Here is a 16,917-nt window from a genome sequence, read left to right on the forward strand (position 1 = left end):
CAGTTTGTCTTTCTTCCATTTGCGCTCAGCTTTCCTACATTCCTGTCTGAGAACTCGTATATTACTATTTATCCAAGGTTCTGACCTTCGTTTGGGTTTTGAAACTTTAAAAGGAGCAACAGAATCTAAAACACAAGAGCAGGCATTATTAAAAAGCGTTATCATCTCTTCTATTCCAAGATCTGAGTCAGGAAGTTTTAACACACTTTCAGACAGAGAAGAGAAGGCCTCAGAGAAAAGACTGGCTGTATCAGAAGTGACAACACGAGAAACAGACCGTGAGGAAAATGATTTCTGAACTGGACCAGACATTGTGATATTAAAAAGAATAGGCTTATGGTCAGATACACAAAAATCAGAAATATCAACATTATGTACAGAAATGCCATAAGATAAGATCAGATCCAGTGTGTGGCCATGGTCATGAGTAGCGCCAGAAATATGCTGTGTAAGATTAAAAGAGTCAATGAGCTGAATAAAGTCCCTAACCACTGGCTTGGAGGGGCAGCAGACATGAATATTAAAATCACCAAGAATAATAATACTGTCCTTAGTAGGCACAATGTTTGACAGAAAACCAGCAAAGTCCTGAATAAAATCCTTATTGTAATTTGGTGGCATGTAATTTAGAGCACAAAGTACTGGACAAGGCAACTGAAACTGGAGTAATTGAACTTCAAAGGTATTATAATGATCCGTAGGCAGCAATCGGCACTTAAAAATGTTTCTAAAAACCGACGCCAAACCTCCACCGCGCCCCATAGTCCTAGGCGAACTAAAAAACTGACAGTCATTTGGGGAAAGTTCAATTAAAGGATCCAACTCACCGCTGCGAAGCCAGGTCTCCGTAATAAATAAACAATCCAGGTCATGAGACTTAAAAAAGTCATTTAAGATGAAAGTTTTATTATGAAGAGATCTCGAGTTTACCATAGCCAGTTTAGTAACATGAGTAATTTCTTCAGGGGATATGATCGATGGTTTCGCATAATCCAGTGACCGGAGATTTCGTGGATTAGCGCCTCTTTTGATGATCCGCGGCCGCGCTGTAGCACAAACAGATGTAGCCACATCTGGTAGGATGGGCAGTAGACAGGTGTAACGGGGGATCGTAGTGCGCTGAAGAGAGAGGTTTTTATCCCATCCATCGACTCCAAGCAGATCGCAAGAGCAAGACGTGGATGTGTGCAAGAATAACCAGCTCAGGACCAGCTTAAACCAGCTCATGACCAACTACTAAGGACCAATTTAAACCAACTCCAACCAGCTGCCATGCTTCAAAACGTACCTAGCCAGCTTAGTAACATGAGTAATTTCTTCAGGGGATATGATCGATGGTTTTGCATAATCCAGTGACCGGAGATTTCGTAGATTAGCGCCTCTTTTGATGATCCGCGGCCGCGCTGTAGCACAAACAGATGTAGCCACATCTGGTAGGATGGGCAGTAGACAGGTGTAACGGGATCGTAGTGCGCTGAAGAGAGAGGTTTTTATCCCGTCCATCGACTCCAAGCAGATCGCAAGAGCAAGACGTGGATGTGTGCAAGAATAACCAGCTCAGGACCAGCTTAAACCAGCTCATGACCAACTACTAAGGACCAATTTAAACCAACTCCAACCAGCTGCCATGCTTCAAAACGTACCTAACCAGCATATGCTGGATTTTTTCAACAGGGGAATGAAACAGTGAAAAAGTAGGCAAAAGTACCCAGATGCTTCTGCAGAGATTCTGAAGTGCGTATACAGTGCTTATATGCTTTATTATCCCATGAGGCCACAGGAGAGGATTTGTGAATGGTAGTGAAGCGAAATAACTACCGCTGAATTATATTCATACTAAATAGAACATACTTTTTAAATGGTCATGAAGTACTTATTCAAAGGAAGTGCCTACTCATATAGTATACGCTTTCGGATGCAGCCTTGGTCACTGAATCATTCATTCAACCAATTCATTCATAAATGCCTGTTCATTCAGAAACTGTGTTGCTCAGAGGCGCTTTATTTAGCTCTATTTGTGTTGGCTGAGCAAAAACAGACTAAGTAACCAATAATATTGTGCTTAAAATGTAAGTCGCACAATACTAAATCTTGTTTACTGAATTTTTGAATAAAAGCAACATTATACTCGCGATCACCCCTTTTTTGTCTGAATAACATAAGTCATATTTCTGGTTTCACTGGAGGCTTTTTCTAAATATCTAAATCAGGTCATTGTTCTTGAGTCAGCTGGTCTAATGAATGAGCTTTGACACTGCAGGCCTTTTGTGTCCAATTCAACATTTAAATTCTCCTTCAAAGGACAAGAAATCCATTGGTTCTTATCACTTGTCTTATCCAAATGATCACTGATGGACCACTAAAAGCTTTAGGCTCATTATAGACTGAAGTTTTCATTAATTATACAGCCAAATATGGCAGTTAGTCATTACTATGTTCCCTGATACATGTGAGGTACCTGCCCTCTTTATGAACATGCTGTAACTGCTTTAACTTATGCAGACTTCAAAGCTGAGAATCATGTGACTTATTCTGCCCTAATTGGAGGTTCATTAAGGGACTATATATGCCTGCTGGGTAGACCATGCTGTCGTACCCCTTCCCCTAACACAGCTAGAATGTTTTCCAGTTTCACATGTATCATAAAAATGTCTACACGGAAAATTCGATTTGCTGAATTTTCTTGAATGGAGCACTATGGATGTACACACACACTCACACAGACATAGCGTATTTGTCACTAGCTGTTCAAGCTGTGCATTGAAAAGAACAATTAGCAGTCATCTGATTCACTGAGGGTGAAGAAGTTCAGTGCTCTTGTGAATCCTGTGTTTCATGCTATATTGCTCTTTACGTATGCAAGCTCATGGCTGATGGGGGAGAGCTGACCAGCACACAGTGTCCTTGTCCTTCAGCTAATGATCCTGTCCCAGTTAATAGGGTAAGAATGACTAAACCAGACAGTGGATTAATCATGTTAAAAGTGTCAACTTCAAGGAGAGTCTCTTCAACCTATTTGTTTAAAAAAGTGTGGTTTTCTAAAGGAAGACCTCAGGGAGGATGAGTGACTTTTAGCTTGCGAACTTTATTTTTTATTTTTTTCATTTTCCAAGGGATATGTGAGTGGTAATTGCCTTAAAACTGAGGTATGGTTGTGGTTGCTAAGGCTTTCACGTGGTTTCTAGTTTCTTGGGTGATTACTTACTGGCCAATGCATATTTACAAATTCACCATTCTGACATTGAAATAGGCCATTCAGAAAATACATAAAAATTCCAAGGAGGTTTTTATTTGTGTGTGTGTTTTGGGGGCAAATGCACCCTACTGTCAGAGTGTGAATTTGCATTTTCATTTTGCCCGTCTTCTGTTTGAAATATAAAATACATAATGATTTATAATTTTGTCTTTTCCCTTGTCTCTTTGCTTAAAAATTGTTTAAAGGCTGAAATGTGAGGTTTATGATTTTCTAAAGCAATGCTTTTGTTACAACTGCATTATTAGAACTATAAAGTTTTTTTGGTCATCTTATAGTTTACAGGTGTTGTTTCAAAACAACATTACTACCTAAACAATATGTAGTTCTATTGTAATATCAGAATTTTCCAAAAAGATTTGATCTGATTTTTCTAAATTTGTTTAGAAAAAAATTAAGTATTAATGAGTATTATTCGTATAATATTATTTTGTATTTTATTAGAGTTGAGCTACCCCTCCTCCTCATAACCTGCTTCAGCACAAAAACAGTCCACCGAAACAGGCAAAAAAATTGTAACTGTGTAGGAAAATAATAGTACACCTCTTCCAATGTTTCACGTAATACAGGAAAAGTGCATATATTGCATAGATATTCAAGTATTAGACTCAAAATTATTGTAATATGCCATTTTTTTTCCCAGAAAATATTCTTAGCAGAAAGAGAAGATGTGATTTGCATAAGTATTAAATTTCTGTATTGCAGGAGTGCGAAGTTTACAGAGAATGAAAACAAAAATATTGTTACCACATGAAAACTGATTTGCATAAGCATTCAATCTCTGTATTGCAGAAATGCGAAGTTTATACGGACGAAAAACAATTGCACTAATGAGCGCCTTGCAATTGACCTCTGCTTGTGAATCATTACAGTAACTGCCACATTTCCTGGATAGAAACCCTGCAGTGAAGCATTATTGAAGTTGTGAATCTAAAACACATTTATGAAAATTATTCCCATCCAAATGTAAGGTTCTTATCTACATTTTTGCTGTTAATTTGAGATTGTATGTCTGCAGTTTTTCACAGTCTGAAAAATTCATTATGCTAACAAAGAAATATTACTTTTCCTCTAGATTGTAGGTCAGTAAAACAAAAACAGAAGATTTTGTGATGTTATAGCAGTGAATGTATATCACATGAAGAGTGTTGTATGGGTTTAATTTTATTTGACAGTGGGGGTAAGGTGTGTTTGTTTCTTTCTGTGGGTGCTGCTGACTGTGTACGTGTCAGCTAATGTCTGTGAGAGAACAAGCAGCAGTCTCTTTCATATTCACACATGCTGTTGATCTGGCCTCACTTTTGCTTTGCTTCAGATATTTCTGCATTTTGATGAATTTGTTGCTGTTTTCATTGTGTACGAGACTACAAAGACAATTCTTAGAAGTAAAAAAACACACTGTGCTTTTGGTCTCATAATCAGAGACCCCAGGCTTTGGAATAATGAGCTGAACACAAATCAGTCTTGATCATGTTGTTGGATTTGCTGAAGCTCTTTGGACTGCGTAAATGTGCTGCAACGAGCATGTAGTTTCACTGCAGACCTTCCTGTTACATGTAGCTATGTGTGTTTGATTGATGATGACTGCAGTGCCGTGGGAGTCTTGGGAAAAATACCCTGTTTATTCTGCACTTTCTCCAGAGCCAGCTCCGATCCGCAGGCAGTTTGATTTATACTAGGATCCAAGATGCTTTACACCAGTGCGCTCCAACTGGGAGTGTGTGTTGGTCTCCTGCACTCAGCAAGATAAGCATCATGCTGAAGTTTTTACACAAAACCAGAGAAACGCCTTCTCAGATGTGGATCCAAATTTTGCAGGCCCACTTTTTTAAAGCTTTTATGCCGTTCTCGGCCCACGCTCCCCGCATCCAGGTGCAAATGGCTTTGCCGACCTGCAAAGAACATATCAAATTATACAAGAGAGGTCATCAGATGCTGCTAATGAAAGCTTTAATCTATGCAACCCAAATTAAAACTCCCTGGTTTGGCCTTTGTTAAGAATGAGGGTAATTAAAACACTAATTGCCCTGAGGGTGCTATAAGCACTTTGCCAACACTTTTGATACTAGGGCCCTTCGTTTAATTGAAAGGATCCATTAAACACAGGCTGCATCTCTGTCTATTTCTTTGGGCAGTGAAAGATTGCAAGATCATCGTTATTTCCCAAAATCATTATTCTGCATAAGAGCAACAAGTTTTCCCAGATCAGAACTTTTCAATATGATAAAGACCCCAAAATATGATGATTTCCTTGTGAGGTACCCACATCCTTAAATACAATTACAGCTGTATATTTTTTTTAATGTTTAAAGACCTATTTATGTCGGCGCCTATAGCCTTGTGGGCAGCATGCGACATACAACACCGTTGCGCTACGGGTCTCCCGAGTTCAAATTCTGACTCGAGGACATTTCCTGTTTCCCCCCCTCTCTCTCTCTCTCCCACTTCACTTCCTGTCAGCTCTGATCTGTCCTATCATAATAAAGACAAAAATGGCAAAAATAAATCTTAAAAAAGATCTATTTATACTTAATTTATACTCTAAATAGTGTTCTGTGCTCGTCGGTGCAGCCAAAGATAGAACAGTTAGCATGCTTTGCTCGAACTTTCACCATGGGTGGAAACTTGCTGATTAAGGGGCGGTAAAATTATAATAATATCCATTTTCTATGTCACTGGGGGGAGCAAAATCTGAGTGGCTCATTTTTTACAAACTTGAAGAGAAATGCTTACCAAAAAAATTTACAGGCTTGTTCTTTTTCAAGTTTTCTGGTTTGTTAGATGCACCAGGGATCCGATTATAGCACTCGAACACGGGAAAAAGTCAGATTTTCATGATGTCACCTTTAAAACTGAAAAAAAAAAACTTGTTAGAAAGCAAATTGAAACTAATATTTAAAATGTGTTAATATGTTAATAATATTGTGTTTTTTAACATATTTATTTAATGTATGAAGTTAAAGTTAACTTTGACAACTCTAAAAATATCTATTTTTAAGTAATGTAAATATAGATGGACATAGATATACACATACATACATTCAAGTATTAATACCTTTCATCTCTTTCTTTCTCGCTCTCACTCCCTCGCTATACCTCTCAAATTTCCCCTGGACCCCCTTCCAGTCCAGTTTGAAACTCCTGATGTAGATGATTCCATTTTTGGCCGATATACAGTAGACTCATCTCTTCAATAAAGATCAATAGAGCTCTAGGAAACCACTTTGGGTGATACAGGGTGAGCCAAAGAAACAACACTGGGAGAGCCAAAAACCTCTTTTGAGAAAGTTCTGCCAGAGCATAATGGGATTGCATCTGACAAGATAGGAAAATACAAAGAAAACAAGAAGGAAGGGGGAAAAAACAAAAAGAAAGGTCATGGTTAGTGTACTTGTCATCAAGCCACATTCTATTTCTGGCTCCAAGTCAACACACAAGTGATTTTCCTTGGCCTCTCTCTTCCACAGAGTTCTCACCACTATGATTATATCTATTAATAATGCTTGCGATCCATCATGTATTGTTGTTTGCAACAAGACTTGTGGTATTAGCACTGCACAGCGAGATAAGGTTGCACTCAAACATGTATTTAAGGATGACACCCTCATGTAATACACCCTCTGTGTGCTGTCTGAGTAATGGTAGGGTAGGTCTGCCAGTGCTGGCTGTTAGCGCTCTCCTAGAACTAATGAAAAAGGCCCCATTTCATTTAAGGAAAGTGGCGCCATAATAGGCCTTCATCCCAGAGAGTGCTTTTTCAGGTAGAGGGATGGTCTGCTGAAACACAAGAGCCTTTCATCATTAATTACACTAAAAGGGAGGCTGTGCCTTTAAAAAAAATAGTATGGCCATTTTAGTATGCACATGGGAACCCTGAATTCACCTTGTTTGAATGCACTTTGAATACGGGATTTTGCTGAAAAGCCTTTTTTGATGCTAACATTACTTCGTTCAGTGTCGTACAAACTGTGTGAACCTTTTAAGTTTTTAGACAGTGCTTTAGTACAAATGTTTTTGTGCCGAGTGTCAATATGTAGATGAAAGGCTCGATTGTGAGTGTTTCTGATTAAGTTCAGAGATGACGCTATGTTTGTTTTTCTTCCAAGGGGCTCGGGGAGGCTTCAGCGAGGGGGACGAGCATGGAAGGAGACTGCCTCAGCTGCATCAAGTACCTCATGTTTGTCTTCAACTTCCTTATCTTTGTGAGTATTTATGTGTCTGACGTTGACAAACACTTCGCAGAGTAGTAGAGGAGTACAAAGGGAAAGATACAGACTACTCATAGAGAAATGAATGTGAGAAACTGGAGCGGTTATAATGTGGCGATTAAAGGAATAGAAGTTCCGCCTTTCATTTACAACAGCTAGTCACCTATTTGATAGAGTTTGTTTACTCTAGAATGTGCATTAGCTGGACAAGTAACTGCTTTTGAGTGCTACCAAGATGGCCACCAAGTGAATTAACTTGGACTACCTGAGACTAGCTGATATTTGACCTTTGACCTCATCATTTTTTGAAAGAAATTCATTATTTTCTTAAGTAAATAATACTTAAGAAATAAAAATTAATATTTTTTAATTAAACTTAAAGGGTTAGTTCACCCAAAAATTAAAATTCTGTTAATACTTACTCGCCCTCATGTTGTTCCAAACCCGTAAGAACCCAGAACACAAATTTGTATTATTTGATCAAATCCGAGAGCTCTCAGACCCTGCATAGACAGCAAGGTTACTACCATGATCAAGGTCCAGAAACGTAGCAAGGACATCAGTAAAACAGTCCATGTGACATCAGGGGTTCAACTGTAATTTTACGAAGCTACGAGAATACTTTTTTTGCACAAAGAAAACAAAAATAATGACTTTATTTAATGTGACGAGTGGGGCGGGGCGGGGCGGGGCGGGGCCGAGAGCCGTGGGAACTTTCCAGAACATTCGCTTTTCAAGATGCATGTGTATATTTGGCTGATCCTTGACGCGATCGCGCGCAGCAGTGCAAAGTTGATTCTGTGCTTACTTGATCTAATATTTTATGTTTTTTAAAATGTTGTAGATTTAAGTAGCAATTGAGAATCACTAAAATTAATGCATATATTTTGAGACAAAGGCCTTCTTAACAATTTTCAGTTTTGTTTAAGATAATTAAAGCAACAGTTTTTAAATAACGAACGAATATTTAAAAGTATGGTATTTGGGGTAAAAAAGTGGCCCTGCTGTTGGGGTTAAAGGCACACAGTAATTAACATGATAATTAATAGATGGCTGACTTTTACATTTATTGACATGACATGCTTAGATTCAGATGGTAAATAAAACTCAAAACACACGGCAGCAACAAACAGGAAGTGACGTAAGCAACCTATGGATGCAATAGCCTGTATACCCTCAGAGAATAGCCTAATTATATAGATATAATCATATCATATAATAAAATATAATTTGTTGTGACTACTGTAAATCTGTTAAATTATTATGGGATCTCCTTCAATGCTTTCAGAATCTTTTTTTTTTAATGATTTTGTTTCTGTATTTTAAAATATATATTTTTATATTAACATGTTTTAATGATAGTATATTTATTAAACAAAAATTAATTATTTTATTTTTCAAAATAAGCAGAAAATAGTACAAACTGTGCTAAAGTGATTGTTTTGAACAAGTATTAACTTAGACTTTATTTAAAACAACAACATTATTTTAGCTGAAGTATTTGTATCAATACCGTGTGCCTTTTACCCCGTGCTGGTGAGCTTTTACCCCTCTTAGTATTAACTTAGACATTATTAAAAAAAACATTATTTTAAGTATTTGTATCAATACTGTGTGCCTCCCTTGCCACCTCATACATTTATAAGATTTTTAAACAAAATAAACGACTTGCATGGTTTATTTTCATACAAAATATGTTGCTCCATTAATGTTTATTACATACTTATATTTTTTATAATTTTAGGTGCAGTGAAAAGCACATTTTTTCTTAAGGTGTGCCTTTAGCCCTGTTGCTCTTTTTAAAAGTATGCTAAAGTGTACTAATTTTTCACAAAGATATTCTTTGACTTTATATTTCCCCCAAAATTCAGCCTGTAGACTGTTAGGATTCACAGATTTGTAGCAGAACAACTACTTGTTTAAACATTTCAAAGCAAAAGAGGGGAAGATATAGGGAGAGAAGGAGGGAAGAGACAGCAAGTGCTTCTTTGATCATCTATCTAGGTTGACAATATAAATGGCCACTGTGGGATTGGCATAGACAGAGAAAGATTTGGACTCATTTCGTTTGACTGAATTAATTATATCCCAACAGCGAGAATAATGTGATGTACACACGTAAGTGCAACGCCAACAATAAAATAGCTTGTTTTTGTTCAAAAATGCTAATATAATTCTCTGAAATCCATTTAATAAGCCGAAAACAGCTGCTCATATTTATTCAACCCTAAAAACTATTAAAACACCAATTTAGTGATACAGTCAAGCTGTTTATGACAAAAATAGCTGCTGTGACAGGACTCCGCTTGACAGACACATTGCTAATGCCATCCATGAAAAGAATCCCAGGTTTGGCTCACAGGAGAGAGAGACTGAGGAACATGTTTTTGTGTGAGGCTCTTATCTCAAAACCCACCACACAAACCCATACACACACACACACACACACACACACACACACGCTTCTTGAGCTGCTTAATCACCAGTCTGGTGTCTGCTCAAACCTTCATCTGTGTGTGTGTGTCTGTGTGTGTGTGTGTGTGTGTGTCTATGAACGATGGTATGGAGGAAGGGTATCACTTTGACAGGTAGAGGATTGTGGGAAGCTGCAAAAGGAACAGTAGCGTTTCCCAGCCCCCATTCGACTGTCTTTGACTCGCCTGTTAAAACTCCTCAAGCTCCTCTATCCATTCACCTTCCCCCTCCTCTCTAGGAGCGTTCACTTTCAGTAGCCGTTTACTCAAAAATTATTTATTTTCAAGAGTCGAGCCCATTAGTATTCTCTCTCTGCTCGGTAGCACGTTAACCTTTGTGTTCACTTTACCAAGTAATGTGCATACAACTCAGCAGTTTGTGGTGCATAATCATTTTTCATATTTATCACAATCATTAATCCTGCACTTGTAAAATAATCAGCAATCATGATCTTTTTTAGTTCATGTTAAAAAGTGTTATTTTATTAGAGGATGTTAAGTGGATATTACTGCATATTGCTTTCATAGAATGTGTCTTGAATGTAAGAATGTAATTTTGTGCCATTAGTAGAATCCTTTATCTGAAATAATTCTACTAATTCACTAAAATACCAATGGTATTATCTGATGTGTAATCATGTAAATACTATGGTATGTGAATATGATTATAACAAGGAGCTAAAGGACCTTTTTTATCATACAACATTAAATTCCACTAAAATAATAATATGGGTACTGTGAAAATTAAATGAAAATTACTAAAGTTGCTACTGAAAATCCATGAAATTAGATATTTTTTTAGACTTTCTGAAGATTTTCAGCCTTGTTCAAGGCTTTTCAGTCACTGATGATTAAGTAAAAATATATGTTCCATATAAACAAAAATGTTCCTTTGTTGAAGAGACTTAAGCCCTCAATAAAAGACCTACTGTTGCCAAAAACTGAACCAAAATGCTTGGATAGGAAATGGGGAAGATGCAGAATGGCTGAACTGTCATTTTTTTTTTTTTTTTTTCTGTAATAGGTAGGAAATTATTTTGGATGTTGTGAAGGGTGTGTGAAGTGGCCCCATGTTAACTGATCCAATCACAATGAAGATTCATTTGAGATTTGTATGCCTGGACCAATATTTTAGCATCATTCAAGGGATAGTTCACCCAAAATTCATCATTTCATCAAGATATTTTGAACAATGTTGGTAACCAAACAGTTGTGGTTACCATTGACTTCCATTGTATGGACAAAAAAAAGCATTTTGAGACATTTGTCATAATATGTTCCACAAAGAAAAATCATATAGGTTTAGAATGACATGAGGCTTTTCATTTTTGGGTGAACTATGCCTTTAAATGTTACTCCTCAAATTTTTATGTGTCAAACTATTTGCATATGACATATGAAAATCACTATAGACCTTTATCAACCCTAGGTAAACCTCCCTAATTTTACTGTAGAAACTGTATACGTTTAAATAAATGCATTGAAATTTTAATTTCGCCTTTCATGCAAATTAGATGAAATTGATTTATTTTTTGCTTTATAAAAAAGTGAAAAATAACACAAACTGTAATATAGTAATATTACATGGCTTTTTTTCTTTATCTATCCATCTCCACAGCTGGGTGGCTCCTTCCTCCTTGGTGTTGGGGTGTGGGTGGTGGTGGACCCCACGGGTTTTAGGGAGATAGTGGCAGCCAACCCCCTTCTCTTCATGGGCGTTTACATCATCCTGGCCATGGGGGGCATGCTTTTCCTGCTGGGCTTCCTGGGCTGCTGCGGAGCCATACGAGAAAACAAGTGTTTGCTGCTTTTTGTGAGTCACAGTATATTGGAGGACACTATGTTTCAAGCTGCTGACACATAGGCTACATACAGTACATCTATGACATCTATGGTTCCATAAAGAACCTTGAAAACCTTTCCATTGGACATAAGGTTCTTTACAGTGGAAAAAGGTTCTTTAAATTATTCAAATGTTTCTCACACTAAGAAATGAATGGTTCTTTTAAGAACTCTTCACTGAAAGGTTCTTTGGGGAATGATTATTTTATGGCATTGTTGTGCAAACCCATTTAGAGAACCACCATTTTTAAGAGTGTCGCAAAATACAGTCCTGTTTCATAGCAGTTATATTCATACAGACAGGATTTAGTCTGTTAAGGCCAATTCACACCGCACCGACAAACGCCAACAGACAAGTTGGCCGCTGGATTTAGAATTTTATGAAAAATAACTCGTTCACACTGCCCCAACAGACACCAACAGACTTCAAGTCAGGGCGAGCTAACTAGGGGGAAAATGGATGATCTTGTACAACAATCAAAATGATACTGTTATTAATGTCTTTGGTAATATTGTAAGGCAGTTTTATTATAATAATAATATATTGTCAAATAAATTTCCATTGTGAAATTTCCCAAGCGCTGTAGCGATATCTGATCGCATTCCCCCTCGCGTTACGGTTGGTATACTCGGCCACACCCACCGCATAAAGCTCTGGCCTCTCCTCCCAGATCCAAAAACTGTTCCTCTTTCTGGTTTGTCCAGAAACCTGCCATTTCTAAAGTTATTTTCCTAAGCGCGCCCAGCACCTACTTGCAGTCTTGCCTCATTGTCATGGCAACGGTTCGTGGCCAGGTCAGATTACGTCAGAGTTTGTTGTCGTTTGTTGGAAAATCATATCACACTGCTCAGACATTCCACGACCCAACAAACGCCGATTAAACATGTTCAGTCGGGTTAAAACCAACTCCGACCAACGGCAACAAACGCCGACAGGGGTAACGCACACAACTAGTCTGTTGGCGTTTGTCGGTGTGGTGTGAATTGGCCTTTAGTAAATACAGTTGTCTGACCCAAACACAGACTGTGTGACAAAATCCTCCTCTCTCTGCAGTTCTTCATGCTGATCCTCATTATATTCCTGGCAGAGCTGGCGGCAGCCATTCTCGCCTTCATCTTCCGGGAACATGTGAGTGACCATGTCCAACATGATGAGGCAGCTTCATGTTTTCAGTGTTGGCGTGCTGCTAATATCTCTAATATTTTAATTTGTGTTTGCGTGTACAGCTGACCAGAGAATACTTTACTAAGGAACTGAAGAGGCACTACCAAGGCTACAACAACACTGATGTCTTCACATCAACGTGGAACGCCATTATGAATACAGTAGGTCTTGTTTGTTCCTTAAACTTCAGCTACTGCGAATCACTGTTTACCAAACTTATTTGACCCATCAATACCTCAATAATGAGCTTATTTTAACTAATATTTGCCTGGATCCTCTGTATCCCTCTAGTTTGACTGCTGTGGAGTGAACAGTCCAGAAGACTTTGAGGAAAGCATCTTCAGGTTTATAAACCCTGGTGAAGTGGTGCCTGAGGCCTGCTGCCGTAGGAATAGTCATCTTGGAGAAGCTGGCTTCAGTAACAGGGAGGAATGCCTGTCAGGCAGCATGCTATACCGGAACAACAAGGTGGGCTCTCGTGCTTCTGTATACGTCACATCCCCTCTGCCTGCTCAAAATCTCATAGCTCAGATTTAACTAGAGCAGAAAAACAGGAAAAGAGGAATAGGGTTACCACTCAGCTTCAGCTCTCCCAATGCTGACTAGTGCTTTTCCATGTTCTCAGTGTCTGGGGAATGTGAGTGCGTGTGAGAGTTTCTGTGAAAGCGAGCAGGGGCAGTAAAACTTAAGTAAGGGTCCGCTTGGGTTTTTAGACAGATGTCCTCTAGTCATGCATACTTGTATTAAAAAGTTGACTCACCCTCATGTAGTTCCAAACCCTTATGAGTGTATTTGTAAAATAGAAAATTTGTCATTTTGAAAAATGTTTACACACTTCACAGCTGTTTAACATCATAATTATGAAAAAAAAACACACTATAAAATAGTCCATATGATTTGTGTGCTGTATTCAAAGTTATCTGGAGTAATTTGATAGTCTTGTGTGAAGAAAAGGCTCATTGTTGAATCATTGTTCACTGATAATCTTCGCCTTCAGTCAGATGTTCATTTGATATCAGATCAGAGTCAGTTTGATTCTTGATCAAATTGTCCAGTACAGTTCAAAAGTCACATTTTTTTCAAAGCAGCTGTAACAAAAGTCATACTTGTATGTCTAATGCCTTAGCGATCCTCTGATTTAGATGTAACTATAGTCAAGATGGCACCATATTTCATTTTTGACAGGAATGAAAATGAGACTGTGAGAATAAATGTGCTGCCTGTTCAATTGTACTGTTGTTTAACAACATACCAATTGTTCAGCTGTATTGCTCTATTAAGAGATTGAAATATTGGTTGGTTTTGCTCTAAGTGAGAGTAAGCAATTGTTTGAAAGTATAAATGAAAATATGATCAGTTGTTGCTTGTGAGAAGTCTGAAAAATTGAAATGAACTAAAAAAAAAAAAGTCTGAAAAAAACTAATGGAAGTGATCAAAGCAATGATTCAGTCACTCATTCAAACTCAATGAATTGGTCACAGCAGAATATAGCGTACAAGTTTTTTTTTAGATTTAGAGACAACATGTTTAGGTGTCTATATAATGGCATTATTTCACAGAATTGTACAAATAAAAATATTTTTCTTTCTGTTTGGATCTGCAGGGCTGCTATTCAGCGGTTGTGGACTACTTTGAGATGTACATCTATGTTGCTGGTGCCCTGGCTATTGTTGTACTCACGATTGAGGTATGGCATTTCATGATGTCTGTTCCACTGACGTTATCTCAGAGAATAGTTTAAAACTGTTGAAGATAGGACATCTTGAGAGAATGACCACAGACACATGAGATGGAGTTTAACAGAAGAGAGACAGTCCTGTAAATTAAATCACTGCTGCCCTCATGTGGTAATGTGCTGGAGGCAGACAGCAGAAGTGAGTGACTTCTGAGAATCATCATGCTATACAATACAAATTAAAGGGATAATTCGCTCAAAAATGACAATTCTGTCATTAATTACTCACCTTTATGTTGTTCCAAACCCGTAAGACCTTCGTTCATCTTCGGAACACAAATTAAGATATTTTTGATGAAATCCAAGAGCTTTCTGATCCTCCATAGACAGCAATGCAACTACCACGTTCAAGGCCCAGAAAAGTAGTAAGGAAATCATTAAAATATTCCATGTGACATCAGTGGTTCAACCGTAATTTTATGAAGTTACAAGAATACTTTTTGTGCGCAATGAAAACAAATATAAAGACTTTATTCGTAGGTCTTATGGGTATTACTCAGGGTGAGTAATTAATAACAGAATTTAAATTTTTGGGTGAACTGTCCCTTTAAATTGATTAACAGAACAATTTTCAATTTAGCAGAGAAGGTGAATGAAGCTTTTTATAACAAGTGAGGGCCCCTTAAGATTAAGAACTAAATCAAGCAAAACTATTTGAGTGATTTATAATTGTTTGTTTACTTTCATATGGATCTATATAAGATGTTTTTTTCTTTTCTCAACAGCTTTTTGCAATGGTGTTCGCCATGTGTCTGTTCAGGGGAATCCAATAGATCAAGTTCACCGAAAGACTTTTTCAAAAAGGAAAACACCACAAAAGAAAACTGAACCACTTGTCAAAGAATGTTTTACTCCATTTTATATCTCTAAAATGATTAAGGAACAAAAAAAAAAAGAATCATTGACCTGTACTTCACAGCTGGACCTTTGAGGTACAAGGTAACAAAATAAAACATTGACAAAAAAAAAAAAAAAACATTGTTTGAATTCTGCGAAGATTTAATGGGCTTTTTGTCATAAAGCCCATGCGTAATTTCGACCAGGTGTTAAATAGACCAGATAAAGCCTGAAAAACAAATGAAGAAGGTGCTGCACTGATTTTGGATGAAGAATATTTATACTGAGTAATGCTGGCTTGTTTGTATAGGTATTTGTGCTTTTAGTAAAAACAAAAATAAAAAAAATAGAACAAACCACTCTCCTGTCACCAAGACATCACCACAGTCCTTGAATGCAAGCTTTCACAAGCACATTATATTAGTGTTGTATAGTCATGTGAATTTCCATTTTTATCTATTCCTGTGTGGATGTTGGAGATCTGTGTGTGTGTGTGTGTGTGTGTGTGTGTTTGTGTGTGTTTGCGTGTGTGTAGGGTGAATGTACCTCTCCCCTGCTTGAAGACCAGCATTTTTTTTTTTCGTATTGTGATGTTTATTGCAATAGTAATTCTATGTGATTTTAGCTGAAATTGATGTGTATGCATTTGTATTGAAAATAAGACTAACATTAAAGGAATCTCTGATGAACCATTTGCTCAGAATCTCAGTGTCACTATAAATATCTGACCTTTGGGAGTCTAAGTCTGATGATACATGGGGCAACTGTTTGAGCAATTTTGCCGGACAACTTTTTTTGAACAATGATTCTTGGGCACTTTCCCATTGAGAATGTGTAACAAATCTGGATACTTGAGATCGGATGTGCGCCCTGCGTCTCACCTGGTTGCCCGTTGACGCCAACATTAACCAAAGTTGCCTGGCAACATTGCTCAAAACTTTTCCCCCTGCCCTCGAGCCTAGGTCTGCATGGATTTGTTTTTGGACCTGCCACAGCAGAGCATCAATATGACAGGAATTCTTTGTTTCTCTCTCCTTTAAATATATGCCTTATGTTTATTTTTATTTTTTTTATCTAAGTCAAGCACTTTATCTGTTTTATTATTTTTATTATTATTAATTGTCAGCTTAGTAAGAAATTAGGTAACATAGCACGAGACACAGTGGTGAAAAAATCTCATAAGCTATAAAAAATAGCACAGTAGTGGATTTCATTTCATTATGTATACAAATTCTCTTTTTTAACTAATTGTCAGTAATAGCACATGAGTCTGAGGGTGAGATCAACAAAAAATCTCATAAGCTACAAAAATAGCACACAGCACTGTATTTGGACACTAAATTCACTTCACCTCAGGTTCACAGAGGTATCTACATTATGATAATGTTCCAGTAACGTTTGAT

The 16,917-nt window shown here is 37.5% G+C and overlaps 1 protein-coding gene across 1 annotated transcript in view; it reads left to right on the forward strand.

Moving 5' to 3' along the window:
- Window positions 1–16,206, forward strand: part of LOC107656844 (tetraspanin-18-like) — a 61,476-nt gene extending 45,270 nt beyond the window's left edge. Inside the window, exons 3-9 of the mRNA XM_016444790.1 lie at window positions 7,360–7,455; window positions 11,554–11,748; window positions 12,832–12,906; window positions 13,005–13,103; window positions 13,234–13,410; window positions 14,546–14,629; window positions 15,403–16,206. Coding sequence (XP_016300276.1) covers window positions 7,360–7,455; window positions 11,554–11,748; window positions 12,832–12,906; window positions 13,005–13,103; window positions 13,234–13,410; window positions 14,546–14,629; window positions 15,403–15,450 — 774 coding nt within the window. The 3' untranslated portion in view covers window positions 15,451–16,206. The remainder of the gene's footprint in view (window positions 1–7,359; window positions 7,456–11,553; window positions 11,749–12,831; window positions 12,907–13,004; window positions 13,104–13,233; window positions 13,411–14,545; window positions 14,630–15,402) is intronic.
- The last annotated feature ends 711 nt before the right edge of the window (window positions 16,207–16,917 follow it).

Source organism: Sinocyclocheilus anshuiensis, unplaced genomic scaffold (assembly GCF_001515605.1).
Source record: "Sinocyclocheilus anshuiensis isolate Anshui unplaced genomic scaffold, SAMN03320099.WGS_v1.1 scaffold2069, whole genome shotgun sequence".
In the NCBI taxonomy this organism is placed as follows: Eukaryota; Metazoa; Chordata; class Actinopteri; order Cypriniformes; family Cyprinidae; genus Sinocyclocheilus; species Sinocyclocheilus anshuiensis.